Raw genomic sequence first — 15347 nt, forward strand, 5'->3', positions numbered from 1 at the left:
TCATCAGTTAATGAGTATATACATTTTACAGCTATCCTGGACAGCTGGCAGCTGTAAATTTTTGAGGTCAGACTTAAATAACTTTCTTCACATGATTTTTACTATGTCCTGAAATATGGCATCCAAGTCTGGCCAAACTAGCTAGAGAATTTCAGGGTGGGTTCTATAATCTTTTTTCACAGAGAGCAGTATTTAGCTACACTTGACCCACTGAATTAAACATTGCATGATTTTCTAATATAAAGAACTATATACTGATGTCTCTATGTAATCTGAACTGATCCTTTGCAAGCAAATGGAAAAATATAGCCATTTTTGAATGAAGTAATTAGTATGTGTCTTGGTAATGACAAGCTTGAATAATCATTGTACCTGATTATTCAAAACTATGAGTTTTAATAACCATGTTGCCTTCCATTTTGGCCACCTTATGAAGATTTTTTTTGACAGCTAGAAGTATTTGACCATGTTATCAGTGCCCTCTCATCTTTGCTGACCTGTGTCAATACCCAACAGATCAAAGCACAGGACATTAGCAGGGGTGACACTAGTCTACTGGACACTGCAAAACTCAGACCTGCAATCAGCTGAAGTGGAAAAGAATGTCAACTCCTGTAAAGGGCTTCTCAGCAGCCAATGCTACTGTCCTGGTTTAAAAGACAGATGTCTGCTAAGAAAGGTGGGAACCTTCCTGGAATGGAAAGATGACACAACCCCCCCTGCCCCCCCCCCCCCCCCCCCCATTATTATCATTTCGAAATTATGGGGCTTCCAGGCAAAAAATATGGGAAAAAGAGTAACAATTCTTTCTTAGACTATATATGTAACAAGACAAAACAAACAACAATTGCAACAGCAACAAGCCAAAGAAAACCCAGCAACAGCCTTTTCCTGCCCGTTAAGCCATTTCCGCTTTGGCGCAGTTGCAACAACAACCCACAGGGGGCACTGCTGGCTCACGCTGAGGCAGCGAGGCTGTAGTACCACCCTCACAGCCTCAGGGGGCGCTCTCATGCAAGCACAGGACCTCCCTGGTGGTGAAGACAGATCAGATGAGGGAGAAGGAAGAGGAGTTGATTCCCCCAGGCCCCCACACAGACTGTCCTGGTGTCTCTTGGAGCTGGCAGCTGGCAAAGTCCATGTCAGTGGAGCATCTGGGACTCTCTTTTTCTCTTGCCAGCAGCAGGCATACAAGCCGGCAGTGGACAGAGCTCCATGGCAGTGTTAAAAATCCCTGTGCAGGAGAGGTCCAAATCAAAGGAAAAACCACACAACTGTCTCTGCTCCCAATGGGTGAAAGACTGATGGCCCACCCCAGCTAAGAAACTGCCAAAACCACACCACTTCCCCCCCTCCCCCAGAATCCAACAGTATGCCAAGGCACTGAGGCAATTTTTCTGTATCTTAATTGTTCACCATTCATTCCCTCCTGGGCATCAACTGCCCCTTCCTTGCAATGTCCTCCTTTTCAGGTAACAACAAATGGGAGAAAATTCACCAGAAAAACCAAACCTGCATCAGCTACTGAAACAGAGCTCACAAGCCAATTTGCCCATATTCTCCAGGAAAAAGCAACCTTGTGCTTGTACAGATTTTGCTGAGGGGGGGAACAGTCCAGGCATACATTTCCCATGTATTAAATTGGGCTGTCTGACAAATCAACACATTTCTGGAAACAAATGTGCCTTAGCATATCCTAGGGCCCATCAAAGAGTGGGCTTCATTGCACCTAGCTTCAGAACAGTCCCACTGTTCCCCTGCATGCAAGGTGCCTGATATAAACAGGCCAAGAAAAGAGTCCCCATTTCTTGTGGCCCACATGCTCAAAAAAGTGGCTGACTTAACCTGCAAGCTGCCAGATTAATTTGAAATCTAAGAGGTAACGTGGATTTTGTACTTTATCTTCATTCCATTTACAGTGTAAGTTTGGATTCCCTTTTTCAGGATGGAAGCTAGAGTAAATATTTTCAACAAATACCATGCAGCAGCATTATGGGGAAAATTAGTAGAATTCACACTACTCATTGCGAGTTTGATAATTTTAAAGTGTCTCTGTGTTAGGATATTGTCAAAGAAGTTACCACTGAAGTTACTGAGATAGGATTCATTCAACCAGTATGATAGTGTAAGATGCCAATATGTTTTTATGCAGTGCTAGGTGTTGGGATTTTTTATAGAAAGAAGTTGCAGGGACACTTATACATATGGCAAAGAATATTTTTATAGATCCAGTCATTAACCAGGGCTGATCCTTTTTTCTTATCTTTCTTTTTTTCCCCAAAGTCGTTTCCTAGTGTGCTTTTTCAGAAGGTTGCATGGCAAAATAAGCCTTACTTTATAGCACTGATTGAAATAATCGATCACTCTGTAAACTATACTATAACCCAAATAAAGCATCGGGAAAGTTTAGGCTGAGGAAGTAGCATTCTTCTCAAGGAAAATATATTTATCTTTTCAAGCCCTTTTGAAAGTGTATTTTTCTGTGATTAGGTTGGTGCAGATTTTCTCTCAGTAGAGCTGATTCAAGAGTTGGAGGACAGATCTAATTATCAACCTCGGTGGGAAATAAGAGTGTCTTTTACAGATCTGCAGCACTGCAAATTTATAGTCCTGGAGCAACCTCTGTGTTTCTCTAAAGCATTTAGCATGCTGAACTTGCAGCGCCATACTAGAAGTTCACACAAAAGTGAGGGCATTGGCAGAGCAGTAAACAGTGGTGATCACAAACTCTCCAGTTTGATGTCTAAGACAATTTGGTAAATGCTGTATTCTCAAGTTAGATAGGGTGTATATTGTTTAACTTCTGAGTATTCTCTACCTCATCATTAAATTAAGACCATACACTGTTTGAAACCATGAGGCCACCTAAATTTTTAGTCTGGCAACGGCCACTAGCAGATGCATTGGGAGCAGAACCCAGGCACATACAGAGTGATCCTTCTCTCTTATTCTAGCCTTTGAAAATGAGAATTAGAGATCCCTTAAGCTACAGATTGCATGGAGAATACACCCAACATCAATGTTGATGTGTTACTTGTATCTAATTGATGCCCTCCTCTCTGAAATTTCTTTTTCTGAAGTACTTTATGCAGCACCATGGCATGATATACTCATTGACATGAAAAAGTCAAATGGGTCTAGAGTAAAAAAAATTCTGACCTTACATATACTCTTTGGCAAAAATATATTCTCAGATTTCTTCTGCTAAGTAATATCCTTTTCTTAGAGACATTTCTCTGAGGTTGTTCAAACAAGATTATTAGTTATGGATGCTAGCTCTGAAGCAGGCAGCAAAGTGCATGTGAAACTGCAGGCCTGAGAGCTAGCCTGAGAAATTCATGGGAGGATTTAAAAACAATCCTCAGAGACAGAAAACAGCCATGCCAGGTGCTGTTTGTCTGTCTCTTGTTTTCTTTGCAGGAGAAGGTCAGAGGGTGGTGTTCACCACTGACCAATGATGGTGATATAGTGGTTTGCTAACCAGTAGGAGTTTCCTTTCTGTACTTTCCACGAACCAGTCTATAAAACAAGCCTGAAGTAATAAACTAGAGAAATTCTCCTGTTCTGACTCCATGAGAGTCTGTCGTCTCTTCCCAGCCGTTCCTAATAGAGCGACAATTAGTGTATTATAACCTTTATGAACTGATTACTTTGACCAAGGCTTGGAAATGTTCTGAGAAAGAGAAGAGTGCAAAAAGAGAACCATATGAAAGATGTTATGTTTTCACCTTGAAACATCCATAATTTTTTTTTTTTGTTTAATTTTTTCTTTTGCTCCTAACTTCCCCAACATTAAAAATCATTCCCTTCACTAAGAATTCTTCCTTCTCTCTTTTCAGATTCAGATTTTGAGGATAAAAGTCTATGTGGAAATGCTCCCGACACCTCTTCAGCTGAGCGTTAAGAAATAATTTGGCTATTTTTATTTTTAGAACTCTTAACATGTAGCTGCTTTTAACATTTAGCCGAACAATACATTTTTCCTCTCTGCTCCCATCATCTCTGGCATTTGAATGCATCATTCTAGACATGATAGTCTAGATGATACGACTTGCAAAACCATAGGGCTGTAAAATATTCTTAGCTTGCCAAGGAGACTCAAGGAGTGCACATGAAAAGGGTATATCTCACATGCACAGCTTTGAGTGTAAAGTCCCAGGCTAATGCTTTAAGCAGACTTCTCTGCTCTTCCAAGCAACACTAAAGCTGTGCTTCTGCTTAGTGAATTATTTGTCAGACTCAGATTATCTTTATACACCAACTCTCAGATCCTTATGAGATAAGAGACTGAACCTAGTAGCTCTACGGCTATTCTGTACTCAACTTAAACAGGACCATTCAACCAAATTCTCTGGTGGCAGCACTGCCTCTACCCCATGAGCTGACATAGTAGTTATTATAAATTATTTGAGGAGCCTATAAAAGGATCAAAGGCAATGCTGTTGGACCAGATGTTACACTGTTATCATTTGGGGTAATCTGAGTTCAGATCCTGAGCAGCATTTGCTGTCAGGGATGGTGGTATTGGGGAAACGGCTGTTCAGTCTCCAAAGCAGGAAAGTCATTACTTTCTGTTGACCCTTCCTATTTAGTGTTTAGAGAAGGATGGTAGATTTTAGTTTGTTTTTTTTTTTAAATGCGATATAAATTTAATGTAAAGAGAGAGTAACTAGCAAGGGACAAAGGTAGGCTACATTATTTTACTTTTGTGAAGCGTGCACAAATAAAACTGCAACTCAAGTTCCTACACAGATATCTGTACTAGTTTAAAAGACAGGTGTCTGCCAAGGAAGGTGGGAATAGAAAAGATGATCCTGGAATATAAAAGATGATCCCCTCCCTCCAAATTACTATAATTTTGAAATTATGGGCCTGTGAGGCAAAGATGGGAGAAAAGGATTTCTTTACTAATTTTTTACTAGAATACATGTATGCACACACATGCATGTTTACGGATATAGATAGATAGATAGATAGATAGATAGATAGATAGATAGATAGATAGATAGATAGATAAAAACCAGGCAAGCAATAACAACAAAAAGCTAGTAAAGCCCAGTAACAGCCTTTTTCTGCCTGTCAAGCAATTTCCTCTTTGGTATAATTAGGACCACAACTGTTTCCCCTCCAAGCCAGGCAAAGACTGAACACTCCCAGCTAAGAAACTGCCAAAACCACATCACTTCTCCCCTCCAAGCCAGTGCCCATCCCATGACCTTCCTCCCTGGAAGATTTTAGTAGAACAAAAGGTCATTGGACTGTTCTTTTGTATTTTGTCTATCACTCATTCCCCACCACCCTGCTCCAGCTTCAACTGCCCTTTCTTTGCAGAGGCCTCTTTTTCATGTAAGAAATGGAAGAAAATTCACAAGAAAACCAAACCCACAACAGTATCTAAGAAAAATCTTCAGGTACCCACAGGTGCTGGGCATTCACAGGTGCCACTGACTAGAGTGGCAGCTGTGTTTTCAGGAGTGAAATCATGAGCCTGTTGAAGTCCTGCTGACTTCAGCGAGGCCAATGTTTTCATCAAAATGTGTGGGGTTTTCTTGATTAATGCTAGAGCTCAGGAAAGGTGATAGAATAATTAATTAATTACTGAGTCCTGAAGTGTTTATTTTTGTTTTCAAATTATCTGTAAACATATTTGCTGTTTTCCTGAGGGAAAATTATTGTTATTGGTGGTGTGATGTTTATCTGTATACAGGATTGCATACCTATAACCTGTTGCTTTCAGTTGCTCTTGCCATATCTTTTGTCTTTTTGTATGTGTCCAGTTTGGCAACATGTGGTTTCATCAACCTTCAGGACTCAATGTCAAGTCGTTGCTATTCAGATTTGTCACATGAGTTACATGAGGTTACTTTGGGTTTGTTTTCTGATGAATGTCTTGATGTTCATGAACAAAGATGTGAACCTATACCAGTAGTCTTGCCCATAGAAGTATCTGCAGAAATATTAGCAATTCCCTTGGACTGGTGAAACAAAAAATACCATTTGGGTAAACCTTCACTGATAAATTAAAGAATGAGAATGTGGACATAGCCCAATGGGTAAAAAAATTAAAAATGTAACAATACACACACAAATGCTTTTTTGCACTCTTTGTCCATCTGTAAAAAATGTCTGTGCTATTTAATTAAAGGATTTAACAGGTAGTATAAGTATAGTAATCACAGAATAAAGGGCAAAAAATAACAGTATATCCTGAACACTCTTTCAAGACGTATGAATAAACACATGTTTAGTGGTAATTTCATGACAGAAAACAGAGACTGCAATTACTTCTTTTCAATTCAGGTAAGACTGTCATCCAGTTAAGTGATCAACCAAAATTATACAAGTAAACTGAACTTATGTAAGATTTATGCCTTTATAGAACCATATTACTGTTTAGACATTTTTTTAAACACCATAATTTTTCTCTCTCTTTTCTCTATTGTTTCAGAGTCTTTGATGTTTTGCCTAAATTTAGAGATTTCCAGCTTTTTAAACAGTTTTTTTTTTCATATTCTTGGTCTTTTTTCTCACTGCTATTAAAAGGCAATATCCCTTCAAACTCAAAGAAGTATTTCTGTGACTTCAACTTGCTGTGCATCATGGAAATAGCAAAAAATTTTTCAGTTGTGAATTAAATATTGTTAGTGAAAAATACCTAGCTTTTAAGAAAGTTCCTATTAAATTCAGCAGGATGTGTCTCAGACCCATAAGAGGGGTCCTCAAAATAGGAACAAGTGGGAAATAGAGCCCATAAGGAACCTACACAAATAAAATCTCAGCTCCCGCAAGCACATGCCTGAATTTATATTTGGCTTCCAAATCCCCTAGGGCACAGGCTGCCTATTTTTCGAGTCTCATGCAGTGCCTGATACCATAAGGGTCCACTCTGATTTGGCTGTGGACTCGCTCAGAAAGGGTGTGAGTAATGATGAAGATGTGGGTGCCTGACATGACCCTGCTGAAATGAGAGCTTACCTGAGTGAAAGTGTGAAGTGCCCAACATGAGATGAAATAGAGACAGTCAGGAACAGACTGCTTTGCCTAGATGAAGCATATTAGAGAAGACTCTTAGAAGTACTTGTCCCAGTGGTATTATTCCTTGGCTTTGTAGCCTGGCCTCAATTTCAGTCCAATTGCTTAATTTTCTACATTCCCCATGAAAGCCAATTCCCTGACTGCAGTGTGTCTTCTTTATATTTCTCCATAATGTAGAGTCTGGCTGTTTAACTGCAGTAGACTTTATGATAAGGCTTTTTCCTCCTCTTTCTTGGCAGAATACCGAGACTTAATTTTAAAAGACACTCAAACCTTCAAAAACCCCTGAATTACTTACAGGAAAAGCAGAGTGTTTACTATCTCTGTTTTTAAAAATATGACAATTTTTTTTATTAGGCAATTTTATCATTGTTATAAATAAGTAATTGTACTGGGGAGAAGGGATAATCCTTATTTAATTAAATTCATCTATACTCCCAGGTTGGCAGCAACCACACATATGTGAGACTAATACCCACAGCCTGCCAGTATGCATGTGCAATTAAAAATTCACTCTACAGTAGCACTGGCAGTTTAGTGTTGCTTTTGGCATTTACAAATTCTTTTATTTTGTGACTTTTTTTTTAGCATACACATATGCTGGAGCAGATGTTGCTTATTTGTTGTTTATTCAAATCTGTAGGCTCTGGCAGCTAACTCCATTGTTCTGTAATGAAGCTTTATTCACTGTCCTGTATTAGGACCCAGCAAATGCATGATGGGCAGAGTCAGCTCTCAGCAGGAGCTACAGTTATTGTCCTTACTTATTGGCTGTTTATACGCTAAAGCTCACAGTTAAGAAAGCTGGCTGGGCAGGGAATGGGGCTAGATGCTATGTGCAGGGAAGAAATACTTGACTCCACTCACTGTATCTTTGCCCTGATGAGGTGTGGGCTTGCATGTAAACTCAACTGTTGCAGAGATTTTGCATTCAGCACCTGAAAAATAGAGCTGTTCTCCCTCTCTACACCCTCTCTCTCCTTGTTCTCCCCCTTCCACCCCTGCTGCTCCTTCCTTTTTTCAATTACCCTTTGTAAAACACTGAGTATAACTAAAGGATGTTTCAGTGTTGCTCACCCCATTAACTCAGTGTGTGCCTGAAAATTCATTAACAGCAGCTCCTATCAGGGAAGCATGGGAAGTCAGTGTTATTTGTGTGCGTGTTGTAGTCACTCACTCCCTCTTACTCCTTGCTTACTTGCCTCTCGATCTGCTGGGTGGCCATGCACCGGAAAGGCAGCAATTCCTGTACAGTGCTGACCCAAGCGGACACATTGCTCCCACGCACTCCAGTGCCAAGAGAAACTCATTAGCTTGCTGGAAGAGCCCTTGGTAGCCCAAGAGGTAATCAATCAGGCAAGTAACCGCCTCCATCTGGCTCACTGTGACATGGTATCTTGTGATATATCTTGTCCCAACTAGTGGTGCTGGGGATCACATACATATGTTTTTTGCAGCAGCTGGGAATGTCCCAGCTTCCCCACATGCTGAGCTAACACGTTAGCTCCTGTGACTTATCATGTAGCAATTTTTTCAATTATCATGCCTTCAGTCTTCCTACTCACCAGCTCCTCTGATGGTTGGCACCATTGCAATACTCACAGAATTCAATTGGTATTTCCTTTAATTGACTGAGTACCGAGAATGCAAATTCTATTTATTATCTGTTATCCATTGTGAATTCTCCCTGTAGCTGAAGGAGCAATGTCTTCAAAAGTACAAGAAAAAAAGGTATGTATATTGCCTATGCTTTAAAGAGTACAGGATTTTCCATGTGCCTTTCACTGGTTTCAGTATTAAGAGGTGAACAGCTGTTTCATATTTCATATTTGCTGTAGTGCCAACATAACACTGTTTTTCTTCATGTATATAACACAGTGACTTTTGGTGTTAAGTATATATTAAAGAAAAGGAAAAGACAAAGAGACAGACAAAGGGAACACTTGCTAAATCTGCAGTCAAAATTTGGGAGCCTTTACAACTATTCTTGTATTGATACCACCTGACATTTACATTAAAATTTGTCATTGGTTAATAAAAACAGTCTCCAAATATAAATTCTCCTTTCATAAAACATGATGAATAATATATTCATAATAGATAAATCCCTCTTTGCAGCACTTTCATCTCCTGCAGGTGACCTGGCACAAAGGAGACATACACCTTCTTTAGCTGCTTTGTGTTGCTTCCACTTGTTTTAGGATGCCACAGCCTGTATTTTTCCCCTCTTCATACACATGAAGCATGTAAAGGCCTTCTTCTTCTTCTTCCCTGTTTCTTACATAAGGGATCTGTAAATGGGATTAAGAGGAAGTTGCTGCATTTTAATGCATGTTATGTACTGAATAAGTCTGAACGGGAAGTCCTGTGGTCCCAGAAAGAAGCAGAGAGAAAAGAGCAAAGTTGTGAAAGGATGAGTCTTCAAACTTTCCTGTATTTTTTCCCCTGGAAAAACATCTCAATTTGCCTGTTTTCCCCACAGAAGTCCTGCTGGAAAAACAATTTACTTTTGCAGCTCTTAGTAATACCTTGTCTGCTTCACTTTATTATGGTCGTTCTTCATGTATCTCACACACTTGTATATGCCTAAGTCCAGCAATGGATATAAAATGGAAGCTCGGGATGCTGTGATGTCACCTTCACCAGTACAGAAACTAGATGGGCAGCAAAGAAAGGAAGATTACTGGCTTTCTGAAATGGTTCCTGTAAGGTTATGCCACTCAGCAGTGGTGCAAAGATTCCCTGTCTGCAGTCCTTGAGTCTAGAAGCATCCCAAGGCCTTTAGAAGCTTGTGCAATTTTTAGTGAGAACATTCCTAAAAGTCATTGCACATTTATGTCATTTTGTTGCATATGTGTGTCATACTTTAGGTTCTACTTCAGCAGGCTGATTCATTCTAGTGGAAAAGGATATGCACACACTGCATACTTAAGGCAGATGGCCTTGTGAAGCTTATAGAACCTGCTGTTGTTTAAATCATAGGGGGAAAAAAAATCATTACATATCTTAGGTATTCAGCAGGACAACCAAATACTTAAAAAAGGAGAGATTGGTTTAGATCAAGTGATAGCCTTTAACACAAGAAAACTTCTGAAGTGAAATCTTGGTCTTTTGAAGTTGTAAAGTCCTTGAAAGGCCTTTTCTATTATTTTCTTTATTTTCTATTATTTCTCTCTCTGCCTTTTCTTCCCATAGCCTCCAGAGAGCATGGGATTATCAGAGACTGTGCAGTCCCAGAACTCTATGTTGATGCCTTAAGTTTTAGCTTTCATATTTTCCAGATTCTGTACTGCATTAGTATATAACTCTGAACTCCATAAAAAGTGTTAACAAGTTCTCTTCACAGTTTAGTTTGACAAAACAATCCTTTTCCAGCCTGAGAACCAAGTACACTGTTACAGCTTCAGGCCCAAAAGTATAAACAATAGCAAATTGAGGAGAGCAAACTGGGAAGATGGGACTTCATAACCTGAAACTGTAATTGGACAATTAACCCCAATATGGAAATGGACCAAAACTTATAAAAGTGTGAAAACGTGTGATCCATCATCCACTTTGAGTGTAGCCTTGGCCAGGCTCTTGTACTGCCCAAGGTGTATTATTTGAAGGTCTTTATAACAGACATTTTATTCCTTTAACTCTGTCTAGCCTCTGTTCCAGGTAGCCTCTCAAGGCATCATGTTTCTATATTAATTGTTCCAGTTGACTGATCTGATCTTTTGAACCTTGCTGCAAAATTCAAAATCCAAACCCCACATCCAGCTCAGGCTTTGAGGCAGGTTTTTAGAACATACATACTTTTTCTAATAGCACCACATTGCTTTGAGGGAATTGGTTCACTTCATTGTTGGTGACACCTCTGACCTTGTTATCCTGAATGTATTTTTAAGCTCTGGAGAACTCTACATGATTTCTCTTCTATAGGTCTTCTACATACTTGTTATAGTCATCAACTACTTGTTAAAACTTAACATTTTTCCTTGGGAAAATATCACTGGCAAGAGAGAGGCAACCTTACTAAGCTGGACAACCTTAGTCCCCCTGAACAGAGTTTAATGGTTATTATCACTGAAATAGATCTGTTGTAATTGATTTTTCATCCCTAGAAAGTAACACCCAAAAATCAGTACATGTTCTAGCCCTTCAATTGCTTTGGGCACTGCTGACCAGAAGTAACAGCCAGGACGGACACAGCTGGGACCCTGGGTTATTTGGACACCACCTCAAGACATATGCAGAGGGCACAAAGAAGGCTAGGTTTTTTCCAGTGTTGTTAGGGTGTGCAAGGTGAGCAGTTGGATGGCACCAAGATCCTCAGTTCTGCATGGCGAGCAATTGCATGTGAATCTTTTTCCCATTTTGTACGCTCTGTATGCTGGTTTGAAGGTAAACCAGAAGGAGGAATTAACTCCACACAAATGCCTTGTGAGAGATTTCAAGATGGAGTTCAAATTTACCAGGAAAGTCACAATGAAGGCAATAGTACAGAAACACTGGCTTAAACCAAAAAAGTCAGTCACTCTGTTGGTCAGAGTGGTGGTAGCAGTCCAACTGAATGGTGGTTGCAGTCCTGTTGAAGTGATGGATGTGGTCTTGTAAAAAATGGTGGTCCTGTGGTAAGGCCTAGTCCTTCTCTGGAGGTCTAGTGGTGGTGGTGGGGAATTCTTGTCCTCTGGGTGTCCAGTGGTGGTCGTGGTGTCCCAAGTCCCAGATTAAATACAGGCAGGAATGTCTGGTACCTCCCACAGGGCAGGGGATTTCTCAATGGATGGTGTAATTCCATGCGTCATTCTGGGGAGTCCTGATGGTCCATTAGCAGAGATGACCCCCACACCCCCTACCCACAAAGTGGGTGGTGCTGCTACTTCCCTGGAGTTAGCACAGTTCAGTCATAAAGATAAGATTCTTCAAAGATATAGAAACATGGCCCCACCTATCTTAACAGTTCATCAGAAGGTAATGTAGATGGTGGTAGAATTTATACTTTGGTTACACCCCACACAGTAATCCAGGACACTCTACTATTAATATTGCTGTAATGACTTGATGGTTTTCGTATTTCATTGCTGTTTCTAGTAAACTGTTCTTTATCTCAACCCATGATCTTTACTTTTCTGTACCTCCAATTCTCCTCTCCATCCAGATGCAAGAGGTCTGGGAGTAAATGAGTGACCAGCACATGGTCTGAGATGTTTCAGTGGGAACATTAAATTGGGGAATATAATTCCTAAACCATGACAGGATCTTTCACTCATTTTTGTCAAATGAGTAAAGGTTGCTGGAAGTGATCCTCCCTTTTTTGAGGTGGTTTCAGTTGCAGAGAGACCTATGAGGTTCCCTGTGATCACTTATTTTTATTCATTATCTCTGTGCAGGTGCTACTGGAAGCAGTTGTGATGTAAAGTGATCTGCAATATAGGATGATGACATTCAGCTCTACCTCTCATTTTCATCAGAAGCAGATAAAACATCACACAATTCTCAAATCCAGTGGTCCAAATCTGATTTAAAGACTGTTGGCTGAAGCTCAGTGAAAATAAGACAGAAGTGATACTGACTCTCAAGGCAAAGTAGGAGGGGGATCTGGCAAAGTTTGAAGCTGTTTCATTTGCTGAGGGAAGATAAAATACTACTATCAAAATGACCGCAGTTTGAGGTTTTGACTCACTATTTAGATTCCTCACTACTCCCAATTTCCCAGACTGCAGAAACTTGATTTATCACAGAGAACTGACTACAGTTTTCTCTCCTTTCCTGTCAAATTCAGAGCATAGATTACTAATTTTTTTATATGAAAGACAGGTGCCTGCCAAGGAAGGAGGGAACCTCCACTGGAATGGAAAATATGATCCCCTACCATCCAAATCATTCTAACTTTGAAATTAAGGGCCTTTCAGGCAAAGACATGGAAAAAGGAATAACAGCTCTTTACCAGAATATATCTGTATAACAAGGCAGACAAACAGCCACAAGGGCAGCAGAAGAAGCAGCACCACAAGCCCAGTGACGCCTCCTCTGGGCCGCAGGCACTTTCCCCTCCGGTGCAGTTCCGGGCACAGCCGACAGGGGGCGCTGGTGGCTCCCGGCCAGGCAGGGCGGGTGCGATGATTCCCCCGCGCCGGCAGGGGGCGCTGTGGCGCGGGCCCGGCTGCCTCTCCCCACACGGGCAATGGCCGCGCTGCCGGCGGGAGAGATGGAAAAGTGGTTACCTTTACAAATTCTCAGGAAGCAGCAGGTCTCCATGACCATCCAGGTTGTGAAATGGACCATAGCAAGAATCTTAGATCACCAGGCTGGAACAGTGGAGACAAGCACACCCAGGATGGCAAGCAAAGTATAGCAAAAACTCCGAAGCTGTGCCAGGAGCCGCTGGCTGTCCTGGTTGACACAGGGGTGCTGGGTTAAAGTTCAGCAAAAAGCCCGTGCCGCAACAGAAAACAGAGGCTGGGCAGTAGCAGCCGGTCTCCCACAAGCAGCTAGGGAGATGCAACTTCCAGAGGGGATTGGGGATCAGGGCCCCAGGTTTTTCTGTGTGGAACCCAACTAGATGGTGAGGGTCCTTTCCAGTGTGATTGGGTGTTGGAAAGGTCCCAGCTCAACAGCCGCTCTTATGAGCAAAGGTTCACCCAAGGTAAGGAGAAGCTGTGCAGGACAGAACTTCGTGGTAGCAGCAAATTATCCCTGCAGCAGCAGCCTGGCACCATCAGTGACCATCTCCCCTCTGAGCCTGAAGGCAAGAGAGTGAGTGAGGGCCGAGCCCAGACCCTCACCCTGCAGCCAAAATCCTATGCTATCTCTACACTTCCCAAGAGAAAACTGCCCAGCTAAGAGATGGTAGCACACTTCACCCTTCTCCCTCCTCCTCCTTCCATCCACATCTTTTGTCTCTTAAATGTCATAGTTATCATTTCCTAGGCAACAAATGGGAGAAAATTCCCTGAGAAGAAAAAAGAAAAAAAAAGAGGAAAAATCCTAACCTCCAACAGTCGTTTATACCTTTACCATTTCTAGGGTGATGTTTTCTTGTATTCAGGCAGGAGATCACAGAAATTTCTGATTTGCTGAATAAGCAGATGCCTTGCTCCTGAACCCAGCAGTTTGCAGCTGCAGTGTGGGAGATTCACAGTGTCAGTCTGTATTACCAAACCTGACATGACCTCTCTCTGTAGCTCCAGCCAATCTGGAAAAACAAATTTTCCAGAGCTGTGGGCCAGTTTGAAGTGGGGATATACTTAAAAGAAGCAAAGGACTGACCTTCTGGATGGTGAACCTCTTCCACCAATGCTCACAGACAGAAAATCTTACCCTCTCTAGAGGGAGCAGGATGGTTCACTAGTGGTGGAAATGACATCCTTTTGGGTGATGTACATAGTAGAGAACATGCTTCCCTTCCCCATATTAATCTATGATTTGGGTAGGGAGGAAGGGAAACAAACTTTTTTTTTTTTTTTTTCTTTATTGAGTATCTTTACAGTTTGTTATCAGCTGTTCAGAAGTTCAGTTCTTCTCTAAGGCTTCCTTCTACAAACTAGCTCAGGAAAACCTTTAATGCAAAAGAGTAAAAGAGCGCAAACCAATCCACCCACCAATCCTAGGCACTTTATGGAGAAGTGTATTTATACCTGCTTTTAAGACACTGCCTGAAATGCACAGTTAGTTTTTAACCTGTAAGTACATGCACCAGCTTTGAATATGCTAGCATACAATGCAGGTGCCAGTGGCAGACTAGCCACCGCATTGGGGAGCTCTTATGCTGCTTTTCACACTTGCTTTTATCCAGTTTTTGCAGCCTGGGCATCACTCCACACTGCTGTTCTCTGGCTGCTGGCTCTGCTGTGCCATGAGCATGCTAGACATAACCATAATATACACTGAATCTTAAGCCAAAAGCTTGCCTGAAATTTGGTGCAAAACTTGTTCAGGAGGAAAACTCAAGCTGAATTCTCTGATGATAGACATAGATTTGCTACATAGTTCTGTCATGTGCCAAGCCAGTGCAATTTTTTCTTTAACGCTCCATGACTTGGCTCTCTGAAGTGCTTATGGCTAATATCTGGTGATCATCTAGGCAAATGTCCTTCTTGGGGAACATGGGTTCGCAGAGCTCTGCAGGCAGACAGGCACTGGGTGAGGAATGTGAGGCTGCACAGGAGGCTATGAAGCACAGTGTGTGCACTCCTAGTGCCCCTGGAAGTATATGTCTCCTCCTATTGGTGACTGTGACAGGCAGACCCCAATGATAACCATGTAAAGAAGTGTAGGCTGAGCAAGGACATGATGCAAACTATCAGTAGCTGTTACATGACATGTAC

The 15347-nt window shown here is 41.4% G+C and overlaps 1 protein-coding gene across 1 annotated transcript in view; it reads left to right on the top strand.

Annotated features, from left to right (window-relative positions):
• Positions 1-15347, top strand: part of ITPRID1 (ITPR interacting domain containing 1) — a 47822-nt gene that overhangs the window by 16363 nt on the left and 16112 nt on the right. The window contains 5 exon segments of the mRNA XM_058831103.1: positions 437-679; positions 924-1141; positions 1691-1879; positions 9627-9740; positions 12990-13134. Of these exon segments, the coding sequence (XP_058687086.1) occupies positions 437-679; positions 924-1141; positions 1691-1879; positions 9627-9740; positions 12990-13134 (909 nt within the window).

This window comes from Poecile atricapillus, chromosome 2, assembly GCF_030490865.1.
Source record: "Poecile atricapillus isolate bPoeAtr1 chromosome 2, bPoeAtr1.hap1, whole genome shotgun sequence".
Taxonomy (NCBI): domain Eukaryota; kingdom Metazoa; phylum Chordata; class Aves; order Passeriformes; family Paridae; genus Poecile; species Poecile atricapillus.